The 22273-nt window shown below is 43.3% G+C and overlaps 1 protein-coding gene across 1 annotated transcript in view; it reads right to left on the bottom strand.

The window, feature by feature from the left end:
• Positions 1-13615: 13615 nt before the first annotated feature.
• CLIC6 (chloride intracellular channel 6) overlaps positions 13616-22273 on the bottom strand; it is a 51724-nt gene continuing 43066 nt past the window's right edge. The window contains exons 4-6 of the mRNA XM_006126010.4: positions 20462-20568; positions 18359-18540; positions 13616-15418 (exon numbers count right to left, since the gene is read on the bottom strand). Of these exons, the coding sequence (XP_006126072.3) occupies positions 15257-15418; positions 18359-18540; positions 20462-20568 (451 nt within the window). The 3' untranslated portion in view covers positions 13616-15256. The remainder of the gene's footprint in view (positions 15419-18358; positions 18541-20461; positions 20569-22273) is intronic.

Below are 22273 nucleotides of genomic sequence, written 5' to 3'. Positions count from 1 at the left end.
TCTGCCAGCTCCCAGGAGCCTGCCAGGGGCTGGAGAAGGCAGGCGCCTTCCTGGTCCAGGGTGGAGATCATGGACCTTATTCAGGTTGGGGGGGGGATGCCCCCAACATCCATGATCTCCACACTAGACGGAGGAATGTGGCTGTCTATGGCAGGATAGCTGCCAGCCTGGCCACCAAAGGCCACCATGCTAACCTGCTCCTGGGTTCGCATGAAAGTCAAGTTGGTCTGGTGAGCTCTCCAACCCTGAGCTTCCCCTCCCCCTTCTTCCCCCCTTCCAGCTCCCTCCTCCCAGGTTTCCCCCTCCCCTCTTCCACCCTCTCTCTTCCCCTCTCCCACCTCCTTTTCCCAGTCTCTCCAGAGGTTCATCCCCCTCCCCCCCCCCCCCAGTTTTGTTCAATAAACCCAATTTCTATTTTTGAACATACGTGTCTTTTATTTGACATCAGGAAGGGGGGCTAGGGAGGGGTAAGTGGAAGGATGTGAGGGAGGAATGGGGCATGAGCCCCCAGTGAGGAGGACCGGGGAGGCTCCGAGGGCTCCTCAGGGTGGACGCTCTCCCTCAGGGCCTCCTGGATCCTGACAGCCCCCCGATGGACCCCCTGGATGGCAGCCTGCAGCAAGTGCAGCCGGGCTGACGGCAACAACCCCATGAGACGCGCTGGCGTGCCTAGGGGCAGCTCTGGCTCCATGTGGCCGAGTGTTGTGGTATCCTGAGTACAGGTATTCAGGGCACTCCAAGACAGGACTGCTTTGCTGTCCCTCATCGAGGTAGACAAGCAAGCGGGGAACCCTGAGAACTGTCTGTCTGGGGTGGGGGTAGGGTCCCTTTAAGCACGGAGCTCAGTTAGCCTCAGGCAGCAGCCCCACACACTAAGTCCTAACCTGATGCCCTGCTGGCACTGGTTCCAGCCAGCCTTAACTTCAGTTCAGGGTCTACTCAGTGTAGACGTGCTATTTCAAAATAGTTTTTGTGTATAGATGCATTGTTTCGAATTAACTTAATTCGAAATAGTTAATTCAAATTAAGCTAATTTGAAATAGCACTGTAGTGTAGACATACCCTGAGCTAATTAAAGGGCCCCAATTCCTGTGCATCTGAACTCAATCTTTGACGTATTTAGCCTCCCGACTCCTGCAAAGTAGGGAAATGTTGCTATTCCCATGGGAGGCTCAGACACTCTATAGCAGTGTTTCTCAACCAGTGGTACAAGTACCATCAAAGGTACTTGAGAGAAGTCTGGGGGGTACATCAACACAACTGAAATTTGGAGAAAACTGAATTTTTGTTTTGTTTTACAGCACTTTATTATTTTTGTACTTTTTAACGCCCCAAAATTTCATCACTCTTAATCGGCTACGATTAAGTTGTTTAAACAAATACATTGCAATGGTAGAAAAAAATTGTGTGTGTCTGAAAACTGTAGGTACTGGGGGTACTTATAATTTTTTTTAAAGGGGTACCTTATAAAAAAAAGGTTAAGAAACACTGCTCTGTAGCTCACCTGACATCACACAAGGAGCCTGCAGCAAGGCAGGGTCTTGAAGCCAGGTCTCGGACCCACTGGCTCATCCCTTTCCATTCTTTATAAGCACTTGCAATGGAGCTGGAAGTCCTGAGGCATGAAGTACGATCACTAGGGCCCTACCAAATTCATGGCCATGAAAAATGTGTTACGGAACATGAAATCTGGCCTTTTGTGTACATTTACCCTATGCTATACGGATATCATGGTGGAAGACCAGCGTTTTGCAAATCGGGGGTCCCTGACTCAAAAAAGAGTTGCAGGAGGGGGGGGTCACAAGGTTATTTGGGGGGGGGGGGCTTATCAAATTGCTACCACTACCTCTGTGCCGCCTTCAGAGCTGGGTGGCTGTAGAGTGGTGGCTACTGACTGAGGGCACTGCTCTGCAGGCAACAACACTGAAGTGAGGGTGGCAATACCATACCAGGCCATCCTTACTTATGTGCTGCAGCTGACAGTGGCTCTTTCAGAGCTCAGCTCCCACCCAGCAGCAGCTGCTCTCCAACTGCCTAGCTTTGAAGGCACCACACTGTCAGCAGCAGCAGTGCAGAAGTAAGCATAGCAGTACCGCATCCCCACTACTCAACTCCTTTTTGGGTCAGGACCCCTACAATTACAACATGGAGACATTTCAGATTCAAATAGATGAAATCATTAGCTTTATGCATTTTAAAATCCCATAACCTTGAAAGTGACCAAACTGGACCCTGAATTTAGTAGGGCCCTTATAACTCCATGCTTTATCAAATTACGTGTTAGAACTCAAGCTTGCACTAGATTCATTGATTCCTACAATCTTTGGCAGAAATAGAGAACCTGTAACATCAGCTAACCTAAAGAGCCACAGTTTAAAGTTCTGTCCTGAAAAATAACGTCACAAAAATAGCCCCCATTGCTCTGTTCCCCGTGTGTATTCTGTCATTCCTTAGTTTAGTAACCAAAATACATTTTCACTGATTTTTTTTTTTTACTCTGTTAGCCCTGAAGAACCATGCTTGTGGAGAGTAATAGTTAGTTGTCAGCGTCTTGAGTCCTTTGACATGGTGGGGGAAGGGTTGGTAGGAGAGCCCAGTCCCTTCTATTCCACTAGGCTCCACGTGCGGGCTTTGAGGTCTGACACCCAGAAATGCCTTAAGTCGGCCCTCCCTAGAATGAGTCCTACTACCCCACTATTGTATGAAGTTTGTAGTCTGCGGCAAGGAGACGTGGAAGGAGTCAGCTCACCCTGGGCACCTCTTCGTGGCCATGCTCTCTCAGGGTAGTGGCTACCTCCTCCTGTGACTCAGCTCTCCAGCCAGGTCAGTTCCAGGTCTCTCCTCTGCCAGGATAGTCCATAAACAACACAGAGGCTACATCTACACTACAAGGTTTTTGCATAAAACCCTGTGGAGCGTCCACACCTCAAATGAGCTCTTGCGCCATTAAATGGGCAGTTACACAGCAGAACAGAGGGCTTTTGCTGGTGTAGGTAAACCTCCTTTTCTGAGGCCTAACTGCTTTTAGCACTACAGCTATTGTGGAAGAAGGCAAGCGTGGACGCTTGCGCAAGAAACCCCTATGGGAAAAAGCACAGGTGCTCTGATGGCTATTCTATGAATGGCCATCAGAGCTTTCTTGCACAAGAGCTTCCATGCAGTGTGCGATGTGCTTTGAGGTGTGGACGTGCTCTTGTGCAAGAAATTTTTGTGCTAAAACTCTTGCACAAAAGGCTTCTTGCACAAAAATCTTGCAGTGTAGACGTAGCCAGAGGGAATGAGCACAGACAAACAAAGTTCACATGTGAGTGAGGGGGGACAGTCTCCCTCTCAGGGTGTATCTGTAGCAGCTCCCTCCCTTCCCCTGGGGAGGGGTCTTCGAGCGGCTGTTGTCGGAAGACACCTTGCCTTTCCTCAGTAGCTGCATGTTGCAGGTCTGCTCTCTGCCCTGGCCTGCCCACTAGTCAGCAGCTCTGCTCCCTTTTAACTCCTCCTCCAGCTTGTGCATCTCTTTCAGGGGCAGTAGGGCAGGGCTGGCTGGGCCCAGAGCAGCAGCTTAGCCCCTTGTTGCCCAGTGTGGGGTTTGTACACCCCATCACAGAGTGCTCTAGCAAAGTAAATCAACAAACCGGCACAGGCAGGTATGAGTAGACTTGTAGTATGAATCTGGAATTCCATTCAGCCAATGGGAAGAACCCCTCTTGGCGTCATAAGGAGACGTGTGCTACCACGGCGACTGAACGCCTGGAACATGGAACAATGGAAAGCACTCCACTATTGGAAGCCTCAAGCTGAACAAAGTTTTCAGGTTGATAGGTGGAGTCGGTACTAATGCCCTAAATATTTAGTGACGTGGTCCCACTTCTGGCAGATCTCTCGAGCCTGTCTTCATCCTCATGCATCTGCCTCATACTTTTATTTAGTGCTGGTGATTTGGCTTACTCTGGGGGCTTTGCTGTTTATTCTGTTTCTTGGATGTTTGCTATGCTGACCACTGGCGTCACTGGGACGTTTGAAAGCTTTGCTGTTTAATTGGCATCCTTGCTAAAACGCAGAAAGAAGACAATAAGGCCAGTTCCTACACTGCCGATAGTTGACCCCTTCCTCCAGTCCAAGGTTTGCATACGCGTTTGGGAGATTCTCCTGTTCAAGCAGCGATAACACAAAGTTAATGTGTTTGCTTAAGAAGAGAAAAGAGCTCTGACGTTGGACACTCTATTACCAGAATGGCACAAAGCAAAGCACTGAAAATAGAAAGAGACATGTCGCCAAATGTCAAAATGCAGGTTAGCGAAGTGGACTTTGATTGGGAATTTGTTCTCTCAGTAATGAGGGGAGCAGAGGTTTAAAAGTGGGTAGCTGGGATGGTTTGTTCAGCCAAACAGAGAATGTGCATGAGGGAGTCTTGACAAGCTTTGCAGCAAGGTGCTCACAGTATAGACGTGGGACCTTTCCCCCCAAAAGATCCCATTTGCCGACAATGGAAACCAGCATGTTAATTAGCATTCTTATAGCTGCCGTTGTTTCTACAGCTCTTCAGGCATCTTCTTCTGCAGGGGTGCCTGAAAAACTGCCACGTCAAGAAGGTAAGCAATGCTGCAGTGCCATCTCACACCAGGGCACAGTGCAATACGTTGTCCCGATGAAATCCTGGCACTCTATGAAGCTTTTAGGTAGGAAGTGGATTTGAATGAAAGAAGATTTCATAAGATTTCACGTGATGGAAACAATGATGGGACCATTTGTTTCACTATAACAGGGGCAATGCTATTTATGTGCATTAATGCAAGTAAGATAATTGAGCAATGCCATTTATACAAGCTAAAGATCTGGCCCATCAAATAAATTGTATCCCTTCTAATGCATGGCTAATATGGACAGAGAGCTTATTTTGAGTGAGCTTTTTAGATCCAGTCATTCTATTTAGTAAATTGTTCTAAAACTCTGTTTGAGAATTGTATTGTTAAGAAATGCAATGCTTTCCTTGGGTTAGAAGTGTAAGCACAGAAGGCGATACTAACTTATGTACACAGAGACATTGCTATTTGAGGTCTTAGCTTGAGGAAAATCTGTATTTTGGCAGTGTTTATATATTCATAAAAATATTTTGGAGTCAATTTAAAGAAGTCATAACATTCTTTTTTTTTTAAATCAAGATGAAAGTCGTACAACTTTGGAAAACCCTACAGCCAATCAACAAGGGAAGATCTTGGAAATTTTATCTGCAATTGACGAGGCACAAAACCGTGCGAACCCCAGAGTAAACCCCAAGACAACTGGTCTAAAAGGTAATTGCAAAAATAACTGTTCGTTCAGAAAGCATCTCTTCATTAGGGTGCCACTTGTTTTTTGCTCAGGAGGATTGCTATGTGCATCAAAAACAGACAACGCTTAGGTAAAAAAGTCTGAAATGCTGCCTTAAATTTAAAAAGTAGATCTCAAAGGGTAAACCTTTGAAATGCTCAAAAATGTACACTGAGTCAGTCCATTTTATACTACTTTGGCCAAGTAAATGGACCAAAAAGGTGCAAATGGCCTTTATGCTCACTTTAATGCCCCTTTTCATCCCCAGAGACCTATAAAATTATTATAGTGTTAATGAGAAGCTGAGGATTTTCCTTTCTAAAGCCAGGTTTAAATTTAAAAAATTCATTAATGTTTCATACACAGCAAACTGTTGGATTCCAAAGTGAAACATGGAAAGTGCCATTTAAATCACAAACCTCTAGGGCTTGGGTCCAAATATTTGTTCATGGACCTGCTATAAAACTTCTGCATGAAACACGAGACACAAAATAACAGGGACTCATTTTAACTTAATTAATCAAGGACTGAAAGTGTGCAAATGAAACCTCAGAGCAGGATTTATCTCAGGGGTCAAAGTTAACCCTATTGCTGAGATACTGGATGCATTTAAAGGAAGAATGTGAACCTGTATGCACTGAACACTCTTCTAAATCACTACATGATGGGCCTGGCATGGGAAGCAGCACTAATTGTTACTTATCCATAAATGGTATAAAGTCAAGGCAACCAAACCATCCTGCTAAACACCATGCCAAATAAAAGAGACATTTTCAGTTGTGTTAGTTTGAATCTGGTAAGGCATCAGAACACCAGAGAGTAATTAGTCTAGAGTTGAAGCCAAATATGAATTTTTAAAATATATATTCAGATATTTAGAAGGACTATATACATTATATTCAACTGCAGTGTAATAAATTGTATGTACAATGATGATTATATGTACATGATATTTTCATAGCTGTCATCAGCAGCAGGATTTATTGCTTGATGTATTTATTAGGAACAGAAGTTTTACTATGAATCAATGATATATGGTCATGGGAATTTATGGTGAGAACCTATTTCTCTATGACAATACTATTAATATGTGTCATGTTGTGTATTTATTGTCCTAGATTCTCAGTGAAGCAGAGGTTGGGGAGCTACCTGCAGGGAGTCAGTTATAGATCCCTAATTCTCAGGGTGGGGCTGCCCAGCCAAACACTCCGGCATGGTTAGACCAGCTATAATCTCCTTTGCTGAAAGCTACATTGATTCCTTCTTGTCCTAACTTCATTGCACATGGAAAACAATTGATCCCATCCTCTTTAGAACAACCTTTTACAGAGCTGAAGACTGTTGTAATATGCCCCTGCTGCCTTCTCTTCTCTAGATTAAACATGCCCAGACCTTTCAACCTTTCCTCATAGTGCATGTTTTCTCACCGTCTTATCAACCGTGTTGTGTTTCAGGTTTCCAATTATGACTGTCCTCATTGAGCTATCTGCACTGGAGGAGATCGGGGAGGGGGGAGAGAAAAAAGATGTAACCATTTTTTAACTAGGAAAACTATATTTATTTAATCATTTCAAAACTCAGAAAAAGCTGGAGAGATTGTGCTGAAATTTTCCAATAATATTTTCTTTGGAGCGGACACCGAGCATGGAAGATCTCAAAAGGGCCATTTTATTTATTTCTTTATTGGAAAATTACAAGTATGTGAAAACAGGGATTACAACTGAAAACTGCTTTGCAAATGTATCTGTAGTGAGTGCTTTAAAGCAGCTGTCATACATTTGTACATAGCCCTGTCATTACAATTTGAGACTTCAAGGATTTCAAAAAGTGTTTTAAAACACAGAACCTCTTTATCCTTTCACCAGCTGGACATGACACTCTGATCTGGGACTGCTTGTGATTTCTTGTGTTAGCTGTTTATTCAAGCTAAGGTACTTCTATACTGGTGATGTCATTTTGTGACTTTGCCTATTATATGTAAGAAGAGTGTTCTGAGATGATGATGAGGCCCTTCAATTGTGGTGCTCTTAAATAGAGGTTTAGTGTGGCTAAACATAGATTGTCTCCAGGTTTAAAAAAAAAATGCCTACGAGCTTTACTTCTTTTTTTGAGGCTTTCAGATTTGGCAGTTCTCTTTCATTCTTGGTGTTTGACTGTTTCTTACTTCCTTGCTGCTGAGAACTGTTAGTGAAGTAGCAAAGTATTTATTTGTTTTAGAGGGCTTGATTCATGAAACCATGGAAAGCTGTTTCATTTTTCTTTATACTTGTTTTCTTCCTTTTATACATGTGGACTCCCTATCTCATGCACATAAGGGGTGCCCCATATTCACGGTTCAAGCACAGAGACTTCCCCAGATGCATCCCCTGGGTGCAATTGAGCAGAGAGTGGCAGGGCATGAGTGGAGCCGTGAGTCTACTCCCTACATGTTAGCCAGCAATGTGGAAGGGGGGGAGGATGGAGAGAGAGCTGTCCCTCATAAAAGGGTGTTGCAAATTGTTCTGTCCCCATAACAGCATGTGTCTGAGGCTCAGTTCTTGTAGTGCTCTCCTAGGGCAGTGTAGCTGCATACTTTGAATCAACCCCCTTCAGCCCCGTTCCTTCTGTCACACATTCAGCAAGTCCCTTCCCATGACAGCATGCTGTCCTTATTCCTCACCCTGATTTCCGGTGCCTCTGCCCTTCTCCTCACATTGAGAGGCCCTTCACCCCAAGGAGCCTCATGCAACTCTGGGACTTCTGGGCTGAGATTTACATCCAGGAACTCTATTTACACAATGTATGAAAGTATGAGCTAATGGTCTGAACACAAGTGTGGGAGCTAAGCACTCCTGTCTTCTCAGCTTTGACATAATGCCCTTTTGTCATGTCAGGCAAGACACTTACCTGCTCTCCATCATTTTCCACATCTGTAAAAGGGTGACCCAACAACTCAACGAATGATACTTATTAAGGGTGGGCAGTAACATACACCTCAAATCAAAATAGAAAAAGCAGTGTGGGAAGTGGACACGCTGTCTTGATGGAAGGCCTCTGCTGTGTTGGGGAGCCCTGTTTTTCAGATCTTTACTCTTGCAAGAGGGCCCATTGATTTCAGTGGGTGAATATGGACAATTCCCATCTGCAGGAGCTTGCAGAATTGAGTTCTTGGTGTCCTTCATGGTATGCCCCTTCCATGTATAAATGCTCCTTACTGTCCTCCACCAAAACAGGATTCTTCCAGCAGGTTTGTCAAATGGTGAGTCACAATTAAGTTTGTAAGGAAGCAGATACCATCTTGCAAAAGAAATGTGGCTAAATTCCCCCCTCCCCTTTTGTATTTCAGCTTATGCCAGGAGGTTTGGGAAGAAAGTCAAAATGGTAAGAACAATTCTATATTTTCTTGCTTTCCCGCTCTAGTTGTCATCTAATAAATTGTAAAATTCACCTCCTCATCACACAGCTGGTTAACTCATTGTTAGATACTTATTTCGGTGCTTCTCTGGCTTGCTTGTGTTCCTAGCTTTTAGAAAACTGTATTATTCTAATTGTACTTCTTGTGTTTCATTTGGGACAGGAAGGTTTAAATAAAGGTCAGTCCAATCCCCTCACTCATCAAGAAGGTGCTGCTGAGTTGACGAAGGATCTCCTGGAAATAAAACTTCTGAATGGGAAGAACTTCAGGAAGTCAGCACCACAATTTCCTAAGAAATCCAAGAAGAGAGGTAGGATTTCCAACAGTATGCTGCTTGCCTTGGTGCTGGGTCACCTTCATCTCTGAGACATTGCAAGCTTATTGTAACTCGGTGCTTGTGGAAAGTGCTAAATTAACCACACTAGAGACTGGACACTTTGCCACAGAACAGTAGAACATAGGCAGAAGCATCCCCCCATGCATTCTCATTAATGGACTTCCAACCTGGCTTCAGTAAGTGAATAGATAGTTCCCTCTCTGTGGCCATCCCTTTTTTGGACTCACTGCAGAAACTGCCAAAATTTAGTGACCTCTTCTGTGATGTGGATATCTGTCACCTAGAAATTGAACAGAAACCACCACATCTATTTAACATTGAAGTCACTGAACAGTCAGCAGATAGTGGACTTCGGTTTCCTGGGTCATATTTGAACTTGTGTCCCAGAGGTGAAAGGATTTGTACCGTCCCCTGATCCATCCATTTTATATTAAGATGGTTAGGTTCCAGTGGATAAGGCATTAGCTTGGCACTCAGAGACTACGTCTACACTGGCATGAATTTCCGGAAATGCTTAAAACGGAACAGTTTTCGTTATAAGTATTTCCGGAAAAAGAGCGTCTACATTGGCAGGCTGCTTTTCCGGAAAAGCCCTTTTTCTGGAAAAGCATCTGTGGCCAATGTAGACGCACTTTTCCGGAAAAGAGCCCCGATCGTCATTTTCGCAATCCAGGCTTTTTTCCAGAAAAGACCACTAGGCTGTCTACACTGGCCCTTTTCTGGAACAGTGTTCCAGAATAAGGACTTATGCCCGAGCGAGAGCAGAATAATTTTTCCAGAATAGTGGCAGATTTTCTACAGTAGAGCATCGTTGCTTTTCTGGAAATTCAAGGGCCAGTGTAGACAGCTCGCAGCTTATTCCGGAAAATCAACTGATTTTCCAGAAAAAGTGGCCCAGTGTAGACACAGCCCTAGACTTTAAGGCCAGAAGGGACTAAGGATGTCAACATGTAGTCGAGTACCTAATTAACCAGTAAGCCTACTCTGAATCCGAGGCAGCAAAGATGGGGGGGTGGGAATGGGAGCCAGTGCCGTGTAACTGCCTGACCCCTCCCACCAATGCTGCTGCCTCTGATAGAGAAGCAGCAGTGCGGAGAGTGAGGGGAGCAGGGAGGAGCCAGTACACAGGGGCTTTCAGGCCAGCTCCCTGCACATATTGGCTCACGTAAGCCACTTGTCTCACTCCCCATTGGCTCTCCTCATGTGCCAGCTCCACGGAGCCACCTGCCCCTCCCTGCGATGCTGACCTCAATGGGCTCCATTAATGAACTCAACAGCAGTAGAGTCAGGCCAGAGCTTGAGTGCTTGAAAAAATAATCATGCCTGTTTCCTACAAAGCATGCTGCTAATTAGGGGCAAACTGAATGACTTCATACCTGCATGTGGGTAATTTCACTAGTCTGTTTCATCTCTGTTACTCATAGGCTGGGCCTGGAACTGGCCCACGCCCAAACTAAAGGTCACCTAGAGAAGTTATTCCAGCTAAAGTTGCAGACTCTGTAGAATTGGGTAAGGAACCAACCAGATTGCCCTAAAAACAGGTTCTGTGATGCTGACAGATGCACGGTGATTTGCACTCCCTGCCATACAATCATAGGGTTGGAAGAGACCTCACAAGGTCATTGAGTCCAACCCCTGCTGAAAGCTGGACCACTCCCAACTTAATCTTCCCAGCCAGGGCTTTGTCAAGCCAGGACCTAAAAACCTCTAGGGATGGAGATTCTATCGCCTCCCTAGATAACCCATTTTAGTGCTTCACCACCCTCCTAGTGAAATAGTTTTTCCTAATAGCTAACCTAGACTTCTCCCACTGAAATTTAAGACCATTGCTCCTCATTCTGTCTCATCTGTCACTACTGAGAACAGGCTCTCTCTATCCTTTTTGGAACCTCTCTTCAGGTAGTTAAAGGTTCCTATCAAATCTCTCATCATTCTTCTTTTCTGTAAACTAAATAACCCCAACTCCCTCGGCCTCTCCTCGTAAGTCACGTGCTCCAGCCCCCTAATCATCTTTATTGCCTGCCACTGGACTTTCTCCAATGAGTCCACTTCCTTTGTGTAATGGGAAGCCCAGAATTAGAACAGTTCTCCAGATGTGGCTTCCCCCGTGCTGAATAAAGGGAAACAATCGCTTTCCTAGATCTGCTGGCAATGTTCCTAATAATATACACCCCAATATGCTGTTGGCCTTCTTGGTTACAAAGGCACTCTGTTGATTCCTATCCAGCTTCTCATCCACTGTAATCCCCAGGGCCTTTACTGCAGAACTGCTGCTTAGCCAATTGGTCCCCAGCCTGCAGCAGTGCTTGGAATTCTTCCATCTAAAATGCAGGACTCTCAAGTGCCACGAATCTTATTAAGTAAAGGTTGTTTTACGTACCCTTCCAAGAATTAGATGCTCTGGAAGGCTTTGGATATTTTCTGATGGTTTAAACCTTAAAAGTCTGGCCTCATCTTGGAAATTATTAGTGGTCCTTTTGTCCATGAGAACTTAGAGTTATGTTAAGTCTCTCTAATAAATTCTATCGAGTTGCAAAGGGTTGGTGAGTTTTAAAAATTCAGTGTATTTATTCAAGTAACATGGAGTAAGGAGTGCAATTAGATAACATGCAATTATGTAGGGTTTGGTGGTTTTTTTGTTGCTTTAAAGTTATTTCAAAGGAGAATGCACACGGTAAAATATGTTGCAATGTACTTTAATTATGTATTTTGTTCAATTTCAGCCTGCTTTTGGAAATACTGTGTTCAGAGCAAGTAGTTTTTAGCCTTTCAATCAACGAACCATTTTGGTAACTAAGGAATTTGACTCTGACAAAGAAATTTTCAAAATCTGAAGCCTTTTCAACACAAACGATTAAACAGCAAGTAATAAAATAACTATTGGACCATATTTGCCTTGCGTATAATATGTATTTAAAGGAGCAATGTAAATATTTGTATTTAAAATAATATAATAAAATAATTTTTGTATAAGCAAAATTGTAGAAAAAGATTTCTTACCTTAACAAACACTGTAGGTATCTTGGGGGAAAATACTAGACCCTTTGCTCTGCTTTTTGAAAGAAATAGCAAGATAGAATTTATTTCTGCTCTTATGGTAGTTGAAGTTTCACATCCTTCCTTAAAGCATGTCCCCAAATCTGCAGCCCGAGTTATACAATCAATCTGACTGAAATCAATGATGAACATTATTTCCCTTTATTAATACAAGCAGGAGGTGGCTCAGGGGATCTCTATGAATGAGGATCCTCTCGTGGAGTTGGAGTATCAAAGAACCCCCCCCAACGCAGTCCCTTCAGAGTAGTGTGTGGGGCTTCCCTTGTGAAAAGCACTGCAGGGCTACCTTGTTCCCAAATCAGGCAGATCCTGGTGAGAGAATGTATGGGAGACTAGACAAGACCATCCCCATGGAAACCCTGTGCCTGCACATTGGCTCTGGCAGACTTTCTGTGCTTCCAGGGACTCCCACCATCTGCATTGTTCTCCGAACTGCTCAGGGCTGTAATATTGTTTTTTTCCCCCTGCGTGGGAGCCCCACACAGATGCTCCATGAGGTCTGGAGATGGAGAAATGTGGCAAAGAAGAGATTGATCTGGGCTTCTAGATCTAGGAAATGATCCAATAGGACTTTGTGTGTGACTAAATGTTGTAAGTCAGGCACCATGAGCCTGATTTTCAAATATGTTGAGTATCCACAATTCTGTTTGCAGTCAAGGGGAATTGTAGGTGCTCAACACCTCTGAAAATCAAGACGTCCAAGACTTTAACAGGGTTCAAAAAGAACCAGATAAGTTCATGGAGGATAGGTCTTTCAATAGCTATTAGCCAGGATGGGCAGGGATGGTTTCTCTGTCAAAAGCTGGGAATGGGCAACAGAGGATGGATCACTTGATGATTACCTATTCTGTTCACTCCCTCTGGGGGTCTGGCATTGGCCCCTGTCGGCAGACAGGACACTGGGCTAGAGGGACCTTTGGTCTGACCCAGTATGGCCATTCTTATGTTCTTAAGCTGTATGAAATTTTGTTTTAGATGAGTGTTTCCTTTTTCCATCAGTCTTCTAGCAAGTGACATTAGCACAGCTTTTTATTTAAGAAGCAAAACCCGCTACTATACAGCGACACTGCAAAAACACCCTTATGGCAGTGAGTCTCAAAGGCCTCGCCAACTGCCTCACGTTTGGAAGGCTCATCCGCTATGGAGCTAAAAATAGCAAAGTAGCTGTGCCCACTCTAGCTGCAACTGGGGCTCAGACCTTCCCACATCATCAGGTTTGAGAGCCCAAGATCCAGCCAGACCTCAATGTCTACACTGCTACTTTCAGGCCATAGCATGAGTCCAAAACAGTTGAATTAAGCCTGGTCAACAGTAAAGCCTTGAGTCTTGAAATTGGGTCTGTGTATGCAGCTTCTGGCAGCTGTTAGGGTCTGGTTGCAGGACAGGGCCTAAAATGTTCTTCTAGTTCTTAAAGACAAATCCAGGTTTAGTTATTTTTGACTTTCTCTCTCAAAATGCACGCTAGTGATAGACTGCAAATAGTCAGGGAACTGGAACTGAAATAAACACAGGATATCATTCAATGTACTTATTAATTTGTGTATTTTCTGCTCAAATTTGTAAGGCATATGAGAAGATTATATAGAATCTATATGTGTTGGAAAATACAAAGCAGCCGTTAGTAACATTCGGTGAGTGATTGCTCAGCTATCAACCCCAATATTTGAGCTTTGTACTGTAAAACAGGGTAAGTGTCCATTTTCTCTAAAGACAAAAAAATAACAATTCACATTTAACACTGTTTAAAAATAACTATGACACAAGATATGCATCAGAACTGAGTATTTTTTTTATAATTAAACAGTGCAGAGTACACCTGAAAACTGAAAATCAAGTAAAACATGTAAAAAAAGTAGATGTCTTCTTGATATGGGATAGGTTTTCTATTTTAAAATGTAGAGGTTTTTTACAAGGTTAATGTATTTCATATTTCTCCAGTATACAAAATCTACTGCATCTTTAGACACACATAACCCTATCAAAAATATATTGTGGGAAACCCTCAGAGACAGACTTCCTGGTGACCACAACAATAACACAGCTATAGTAGCTGGGCCAGAGCTCTTGCTCCCAGGCAAGTGAAGAGGCTGTGATTTGCATAGGTTATGCCTGAGGGCTGTGCGAGCAGAAAGCAGCCTCTGTGGCTAGAGCCCATTATTAATCCATGGACTGCTGATGGTATGTTCTCTCTTCCAGGGGAACTGGGTATTCTCACTGGTACTGATTGTAGAGCACATTCCGAAGTTTTGTCAAGAAGAAAGGGTAACTAGCCCTCCTTCCCACATATTCATTGCTTTCAGATACCAAATAGGAGCTGAGAAGGCGGCCTCAGCTCAATACTAAGGGAGAAAGATTCTCCAGTTCTTCTCCCAGTACAGGGGGTAGGGCCCCCTCTTTTTCCACTTACATCAAGTAATTTTATTGCATAGTCCACAGGTTAGCGGCAATATATGTTTCTATCCATTTCTAGGACCGGAGGAAGTCCCATGGGTTGTGCAGCTCTTAGAGAGAAGAGGGCTAGACATACACAGGATAGGGACTTGTGCAGGGTATGAAATAGGGCTTTGGTTGAGCTGATCCACAGCTCCTTGATATAGAAAGTTGGTTCCAAAGCAAAGCAGACCTTTCTTCTGGATAAACAGCCTGCTGTGCAGGCAACAGCCATCCTGCAGTCTTCCAACATTTATGCAACCTGGAAGGTCACAGATATTTTTTTAGGTACATCTTGAGAAAAAAATGTTCCTCTGGCTCTTAGTCCTCTAAATCAAATGTCAGTTTTGACAATAACATTGAAATAAACCGAGAAATTAAAGGCAGCAATAATGATGCTAAATGCATAAGCAGGAAATTTTAGTCTCAAAATGCAATATTTTTACCAAGAGTAAAAAGCCGAATTGTAATAATTGCAAGCCCTAGCCCCTTATTGTAATTTTTACAGATGTTTGAATTTTGATCTGATACCTTTAACACAGACTGTGTAATAATACATATACACAAGCAGACATACATATTATTTAGTGAGCTTAATACAATGCAAGAAAAGAAAAAAGGATTGGCCAGTCATAGTACTTAAACTTATGCTGCATAATGTACTCTGTTTTTATCTTGGTTTGTTCTCATCCAACTCTTTGAAGAAATGTAGACTAGAAACATCTTTTAATTCATCACTTCATTCTCTTTGCAACATCCAGATATGCAAACTCAATTTCTCGATCGGCAGGACAAGTATTTGTGAATTCATCTCTAGCATAAGCATTGTTCAAATATCTCCAGATCCCAGTCATTTCAGGTGGAAACTCAAAATTCCTATATTTTTTTGCCACAACCTTAAGGGAAAAAAAGGGAAAAAGAGATTGCTAGAGGCATGAGCTGTGTAATCAAAGTGTACATAATGCTTCTAAATCCATAGGTTTCTTCCATTCTTCTGTTTTAGTAATCCATTTTGATGTCTTTAATTTTGAAAAAAAGAGGAGAAAAATAATAGACATACAGGGAGTGTGTTAGAGTGGGAATGTCACTTTTAAACAGTTTAAGCTCAAAATGTAGGTTTTGGGGTGAAAATATTTTACAAAAACAAATAGAAGATTTTTAAAGCAGCCTAAGGAGTGTGATTGCCCAATTCCCATTTATTTCTACCTGGATACCCAAACTCCATAGGTGAATTTGCTCTACTTTTCCTCCTCACTAAAAGACTTTCCCTGGTCTGGTAAAAGTGCAATGCCTATACCTCTGGATGCTGCTGACTGACTCAGTCTGCATGGGCGTAAACATCGAGAGGAGAGGACCCTATGAAGAAAGTCCATTGCCTATGAAAAGTACTGAAGAGCTCACATTTGGCTCCAAATTTAGGAAGGAGTGAAAAATGTTTAGAATCAGTCCATATCTTGCCACTGGGTGGGATGCAGTTTCCATCTCAGAGAAGCGGGCTGACTTAGGAAGGCATGTAAAACCAAAATGGCATTTTGTGTGTAAGACTAATCTGTTGTGTTATGGATTTCATTTTGTTTTATGAAGATATGTGTAAGCTAATGGGGAAACTTGGGGGATCAGCACTGGTCCTGGGCCTAGGGCCACCGGGCCTCAGTGTTGGCATAGCCCAAGAAGAGGTATTAGACACACAGTCTGTACCCTAGGAGTGTGTCAGAGAGGTGGATGCTGCTCCAACCCAGTAGTCTGGGAAGCAGTTGGGATCTAGCAGTGGAGTCCAATAAAGCAGCTTGAGCTGTAGTGCACACAAGGCATCAGCAAGAGGTGGGGGGCGGAGGAGCACTGCTCTCATAACTTTTAGCCCAAAGGTGACAGTATTCACTTGGGATGAGGGAAACCCCTGCTTCATCTCAGGGAGAAAAGAGATTTGAACCGCTCAGGAGAGTGCTCTAACCATCAGGCTATGAAATATTCTGAACGGGAATCCTTAATCTTGCCTACTGAAGCTGTTACATGTGAACAAATATTGAAAGATTCATTGGAGCAGGAGGGCCAAATCCTAAGTCTCCCACATCCTCAATAAGTGTGCTACTCATCAGGCTACGGAGTCACTCATGCTTCCACTCTCTTGCCCAAATGTGTCTTGGAGTGAGTGAGAATGAGACCTCCCCCCCCCCCCCACTCTCTCTCTTTCTCTTGTTATTTAAGGCAGCTTCATTGAGGTTTATCATACAGGCTCCCTGGCCAGAGCCAGCACAGCACGCAGTGAAAACCCACACGCTAATGATAAAAACTAAAAACAATCTCAGAAGTTATTGGTGAAACAGAAAAAAATTAATTAACCATTCAAAATATTCATTTCCAGGCATCTGAAATTGGCTAAGAAAATCCACTCTGGTTCCGTAGCTAAAGCACTCTCGTAGAGAATATCTTGACATTTGCCCTCCAACATCCTCCCAACTCATCTGACTCTCAGCAGTTTCCACTGTATCAGATCAGGTTTGTCACTGACTGCTGCAACCCAGTCCCACTGAGGCACACAATAGGCTATTAGAAGACCTGGGTTCCCTTTCCAGCTGTGCTGACTTCCTGCTTTGCCTTGGGTAAGGCACTTAGCAATGGCCACATTTAAACTACTACAGTGGTGCAGTGGCAGCATTGAAATCATGCTGCTGTAGTGCCTCAGTATAGACCAGTGTTTCTTAAACTGTGTTCTGCAGCACACCGGTGTGCCACGAAGCAGTCAGAGGTGTGCTGCGGAGAACAACAGAATTCAAAATGGCCAGACTTAAAGGGGTTGTTTTTTTTTGCTCAATAACTTTCCTCCCTTGACCTTTATTTTGTTTGTTTTGCTCAATAAAAAATCCTTGGTGTTCCTCATAAAAAAAATATTGTTTGGTGTTCCTCGGTCTTAAAAAGTTTAAGAAAAACTAGTATAGACACCACCTTCACCAATGAGTAGGGTTCTTTCATCACTGTAGTTAATCCACCTCCCAAAAGGCAGCAGCTATATTGAAGGAAGAATTCTTCCACTGACATAGCACTGTCAGTCGTCATAGGAATGTCTCTCTCATCCATGAGCAACATAGCTATACCGATGTAGGTTCCCAGTGTACACCAGGTCTAAATTTTGCTGTTGCCTCAGTTTCCCACTTGTGAAATGGAAATACTAATCTTTCCCCACTTCATGGGGGAGTCGTGAAAATACACTCATTCATTAATGTTTATGAAGTGCACAGAGACTAAGGTGATGGCCATACAAGTAACTAAGGGTCCGGACTACAGAACATGGTTGGTCAATATAATGACCTGGCATTTTAATAACACTACCTTGCTGAATGACAAAGTCATGGTTGATGTAAATTAGGATACCACAGTTTCAGTGTAGACATTGCATTGCTTTTGTCAACTGTCATTAGCTTTCAGCAGACATTCCACAATGCCCCTCTCTGACAGTACAATCAAATTAGTGCTCCTGGTGAGGCTGCTCACTGTCGACACAGGGAGCCAAGAGTGCACGTGCACTTACAAGCAATTTAATAAATGTGGTGGCTGGATTTAAGTTGGATTGACATAATTTTGTAGTGTAGACATGGCCTATATACACTATCCACCAAGTCTTTAATTTGAGGCCTCCTCAGTAGGGTTAAAAGGTTACAGATTACACCACTCAGGATTTATTTACCCTGGGGTTGAGAAAGTACGTGTGTGTCTATTTCAGTAAAGAGGTGTGGTTTTTTGTTTCGGGTTTTGGTTTGTTTGGGGGGGGGGTTCGTTTTAAATGCATTTGTGCACCACTGTGGCCAATATTTGCACATGATAGAAGAGCAAATCCAAACCTTAATGATGTGGAGCTTTGGTAACAGGTTGCAATCTGCTAAGGTGAGCTCATCTCCATCCATGAATTTCCTGCTGGAAACAGTGACGTCTTCAGTGCTATAGGCATCAATTTCATCAGGCAAAGGGGTATTTAAATAGTTATCCAGCCGCCTTAGAGCCTTAAGCAAGGATTTTTCCAAATCTAGATTCACAAAAATAGAAATTGGAGAAAACTGAGTTCACTCTAAGAGCAGAAGAAACCCAGAAGATCAAATATTTCCAAACATTAAGCCCACTCGCACTGAGGTTCTCCCATGTCAGCTCCAATGCATACGAAAAACTCTCAGTCATATTCAAAAATCCACCCCTTATCCTAATTCAAATCCCTGTTGTGTCTGTGTACAGGGCTGGGAGTTCTGTTCTTTTCACCGGAGAGATGGGCTGAGGGAAAAGGAGCAGAATGCTAGCAACTTCTCCGGTTGTTGCAGCACTTCCAGTCCTGCCCTGTACACGAAAGCCAGTGGAGGAGCCGCAGCTGGCCAGCAGGGAGTCTTTCCAGTACATCATACCAGCTAAAAATATCTTTCTGGTATCAGCCTGGCCTAGCCCACTGGATGAAACAGAAACAGAGCTCTTTGGGACACAGAACTCACTACAGAGAGATTTGTAAATTTTGAGCAAGAAAACTGTCCACTGTTGTTGGTTGTGTCTGTTGTATTTAGGGAAACTGTACATTTTTTGTAAATAAACAGAATTGAACCCAGAAATACCTTGTTCCTATCGCCCATTTTCCCTCCTAACAGAAACAATCCAGCAAGACCCTGAACAGTGGCTAACAGCTCAGAACAACAGAGAGATGCTAGTGGACACCTTCATAGTGTGTGCGCCCTGAAGGATGGGTGGTGGGCTTTTTACCACATGGCATAAGGAGGGTGGTGTTGAGGGAGGGTTGAGCCACTGAATACTTGCTCACATGGATTCAGTGGCTGGATAAGGGGCGCTCCGCACATTACTGATGTGGCATGGCAGCCCCTAGGCATGGTGGTAAGCTGAGAAAGGTGAATCCCAATCCTTGCTTGGTTCCTAATGAAAGCTTACTTATTTCAACTTTGTGAAGAGGTAGGGAAGAGGAGGGGATTTTACCCACAGTGAATTTAGATGGCTTGTCCAGAGATTGAGGCATTTCTGTCAAATTCTCATGTACCTCTAGATAGGGAAACCATTCAGAGAAATATGTATCAAAATTCCATAGTCTTAGAATACATTTTAATGATTTGATTTTAAAAAATTGCATTAGCATAAAAATTCCCACATTTTGGAGCTAGTCCAATTGCTTCAGAGACATCCTAGAAAAGTCATTACTACACAAGTACAGGAGCGGCCCTAGATGAGCTGCCGGCAACTGGTGCCCTAGGCGAAACGCGCTATCGGCGCCCCCGCCTCCAAAGTCCTCAACAGCCATTTATCTTGGCACCCTAGGCAAGTGCCTAGTTCACCTGTATTGACGGGCCGCCACTGCACAAGTAGTACTATTCCAAATTAATTCTTTTAGCTATTTCAATTTCACTCTCTGGAAAAAAAAACTGTTAGACTCTACTATACAATTATATTACTTAGTATGTTCATTTCATTAACTTTATAACACTTCTTTTAAAATTGAAAAAAAGCATTTTGCTTTTTTGTATTCTATTTGTAGGTATGATCCTGCAAATTCTTGTGGACATAAGTAGTTTTATTGAAGTCAATGAAACTACTCATCCTCAACAAGATAAGCATTTGCAGGCTCAGCACCTTCAATATTGTTCAGTCAAGCTACTGTGATACGGGGCATTTTGTTGACTAAACAACAAATTACTAACTCTTCCTTTCATCACAGTGCATATGTGTGGGCCTCTCTCTTGAACAGTTTACCCTCCTCTAGAATCAGCAGCCTTCCAGAGCTTCCATATTCTGGAAAGCCATAGATAGCTTTTGCTTAGAATGAGTCTTTAGTGCAAATACAAACAGATTTTGTTACTCTAGATTGAACATTAGTGAAAAACACAAAGCTTTATCCTGTAATTATGTAACTCCAACTCATTCCAGTTATCAGCAGTAATGATGCAGACATTACAGGTAGTTACTTTCATTAGCATCTTTTCTTGTGTTCTTTATGAAAGCAGAGAATCTTGCAAACACATCATTTCCTGCAGAATTAGATTCGGGGTGCTTTGGCCCAAGTTTGGGGTACCTGAGGAATTAAAAATACAAAGATGTCATTCAACTAGTAGCTTCTTTTATGTCATTCAGCTGCTTCTGAATTGTATGTAGTAAAGATGTTAAGAAGCAGGTAATTAGCTAATCGTGTAGTCGATATAATTTGTGTCGACTACACAATTAGTCAATAAGGGGAGGTGTTCTGTCCCAGCTCAGCCACATCGAAGAGCTACCCTGGCTGCAGCTCTGCAGTTTAAAGGTAGTAGGACCTAGAAGTGCAGGCAGCCCAGCTCCTAACACATTTAAACTGCAGAGCTGCAGCAGGGGTAGGTTATGGACCCAGCGCAAGCTGGGATTGGGACCGCTGTGCCTCTGCATTTTAAATGTAGTAAGAGCCACCTGGCTCTCGCTACGTTTATACTGCAGTGCTGCAGCAAGTGTAGGTATCAGAGGCAGCAAGAGAGGGAAGTGAGTAGTCAAGTGGTCAACTCGACTAGTCATTTACATCCCTAGTATGAATAGCACTTTACTCCAAGGCATTGCAAACAAAGTGTGGCTATATATTTTTCGTAGGCAACATTCCTAAAAAGGAAACAGAACATACAAAATAAACACCATGTCAAATATTTTTCATTACTCCTAGTATTCAGAAGTTAAATTCTCTACTTCTTGCCATAACTACTGATCAATTTTCATGATTTTATAATTTGAAGAAAATGAGAGAAATCTCAAAGCACAAATATAGAAAAATACTAGGTTATTATAATGGTGTGGCTGCCCTTGTATTGTTTGAGCCCTCTGCAATAGTGCAAATTTCACTCTGAGACAGGGTGGGATCTGGTCCGCCAAATTAGCTCCTGGCTGGCCCCCGCCACTATATTTACCTGCACGGCCTCAGGTACCGGCGATCGCAGCTTCCATTGGGCATGGTAAGAATGTTAAATTGCATTTAACTAAGTAATCACATAACCACTGAAAATTTCAATGATTACATGGTTACATGTGGGCGGCAGTTGGTTCCCTGGGAGCCAGTGCTAATGGGGATCAAGCTTTTAAGCTGACTCCCAGCGTCTACCGGGAGTCTGCATGTAACTGTGAACGTTAGCTGTGGATCGTTGTTCGTGGCCAAATGAAGCTGCGGGAAGTGGTGTCCTAGTCCATCCTGCTGCTCCTATTGGCTGGGCACGGCAATCCACAGCCAAGGGAAGTCACAATCACTGGTACCTGCAGCTATGCAGGTAAATATAGTGGCAGCAGCCTGCCAGGGGCTAACCCTGGCAAACTGTCGCAGTGTTACTTTCCACCCCTGCTTTGAGAATAATTGTAACAATGTCAGCAGTATTGCCATCTTCAAGAGATCAAAAATCGTGAGTTTGACCTTCAAAAATCATTTTTTTAAAAAGGATGATATTGTATGTTTTTAGGTTAGTCTCTTGATTTTTGAACTCCCTTTCATAGGGACCTCGAGAGGTCATCGAGTCCAGCCCCCCGCCCTCAAGGCAGGATCAAGCTCCGTCTACACCATCCCTGACAGATGTCTATCTAACCTGTTCTTAAATATCTCCAGAGAGGGAGATTCCACCACCTCCCTTGGCAATTTATTCCAATATTTGACCACCCTGACAGTTAGGAATTTTTTCCTAATGTCCAATCTAAACCTCCCCTGCTGCACTTTAAGCCCATTACTCCTTGTCCTGTCCTCAGAAACAATTGCCCATTGCTAGGGTGTGGCATGCAAC

Source organism: Pelodiscus sinensis, chromosome 1 (assembly GCF_049634645.1).
Source record: "Pelodiscus sinensis isolate JC-2024 chromosome 1, ASM4963464v1, whole genome shotgun sequence".
In the NCBI taxonomy this organism is placed as follows: Eukaryota; Metazoa; Chordata; order Testudines; family Trionychidae; genus Pelodiscus; species Pelodiscus sinensis.
Note: the sequence above shows the minus strand (reverse complement) of the source record. Positions and strands in the feature narration are given on the sequence as shown.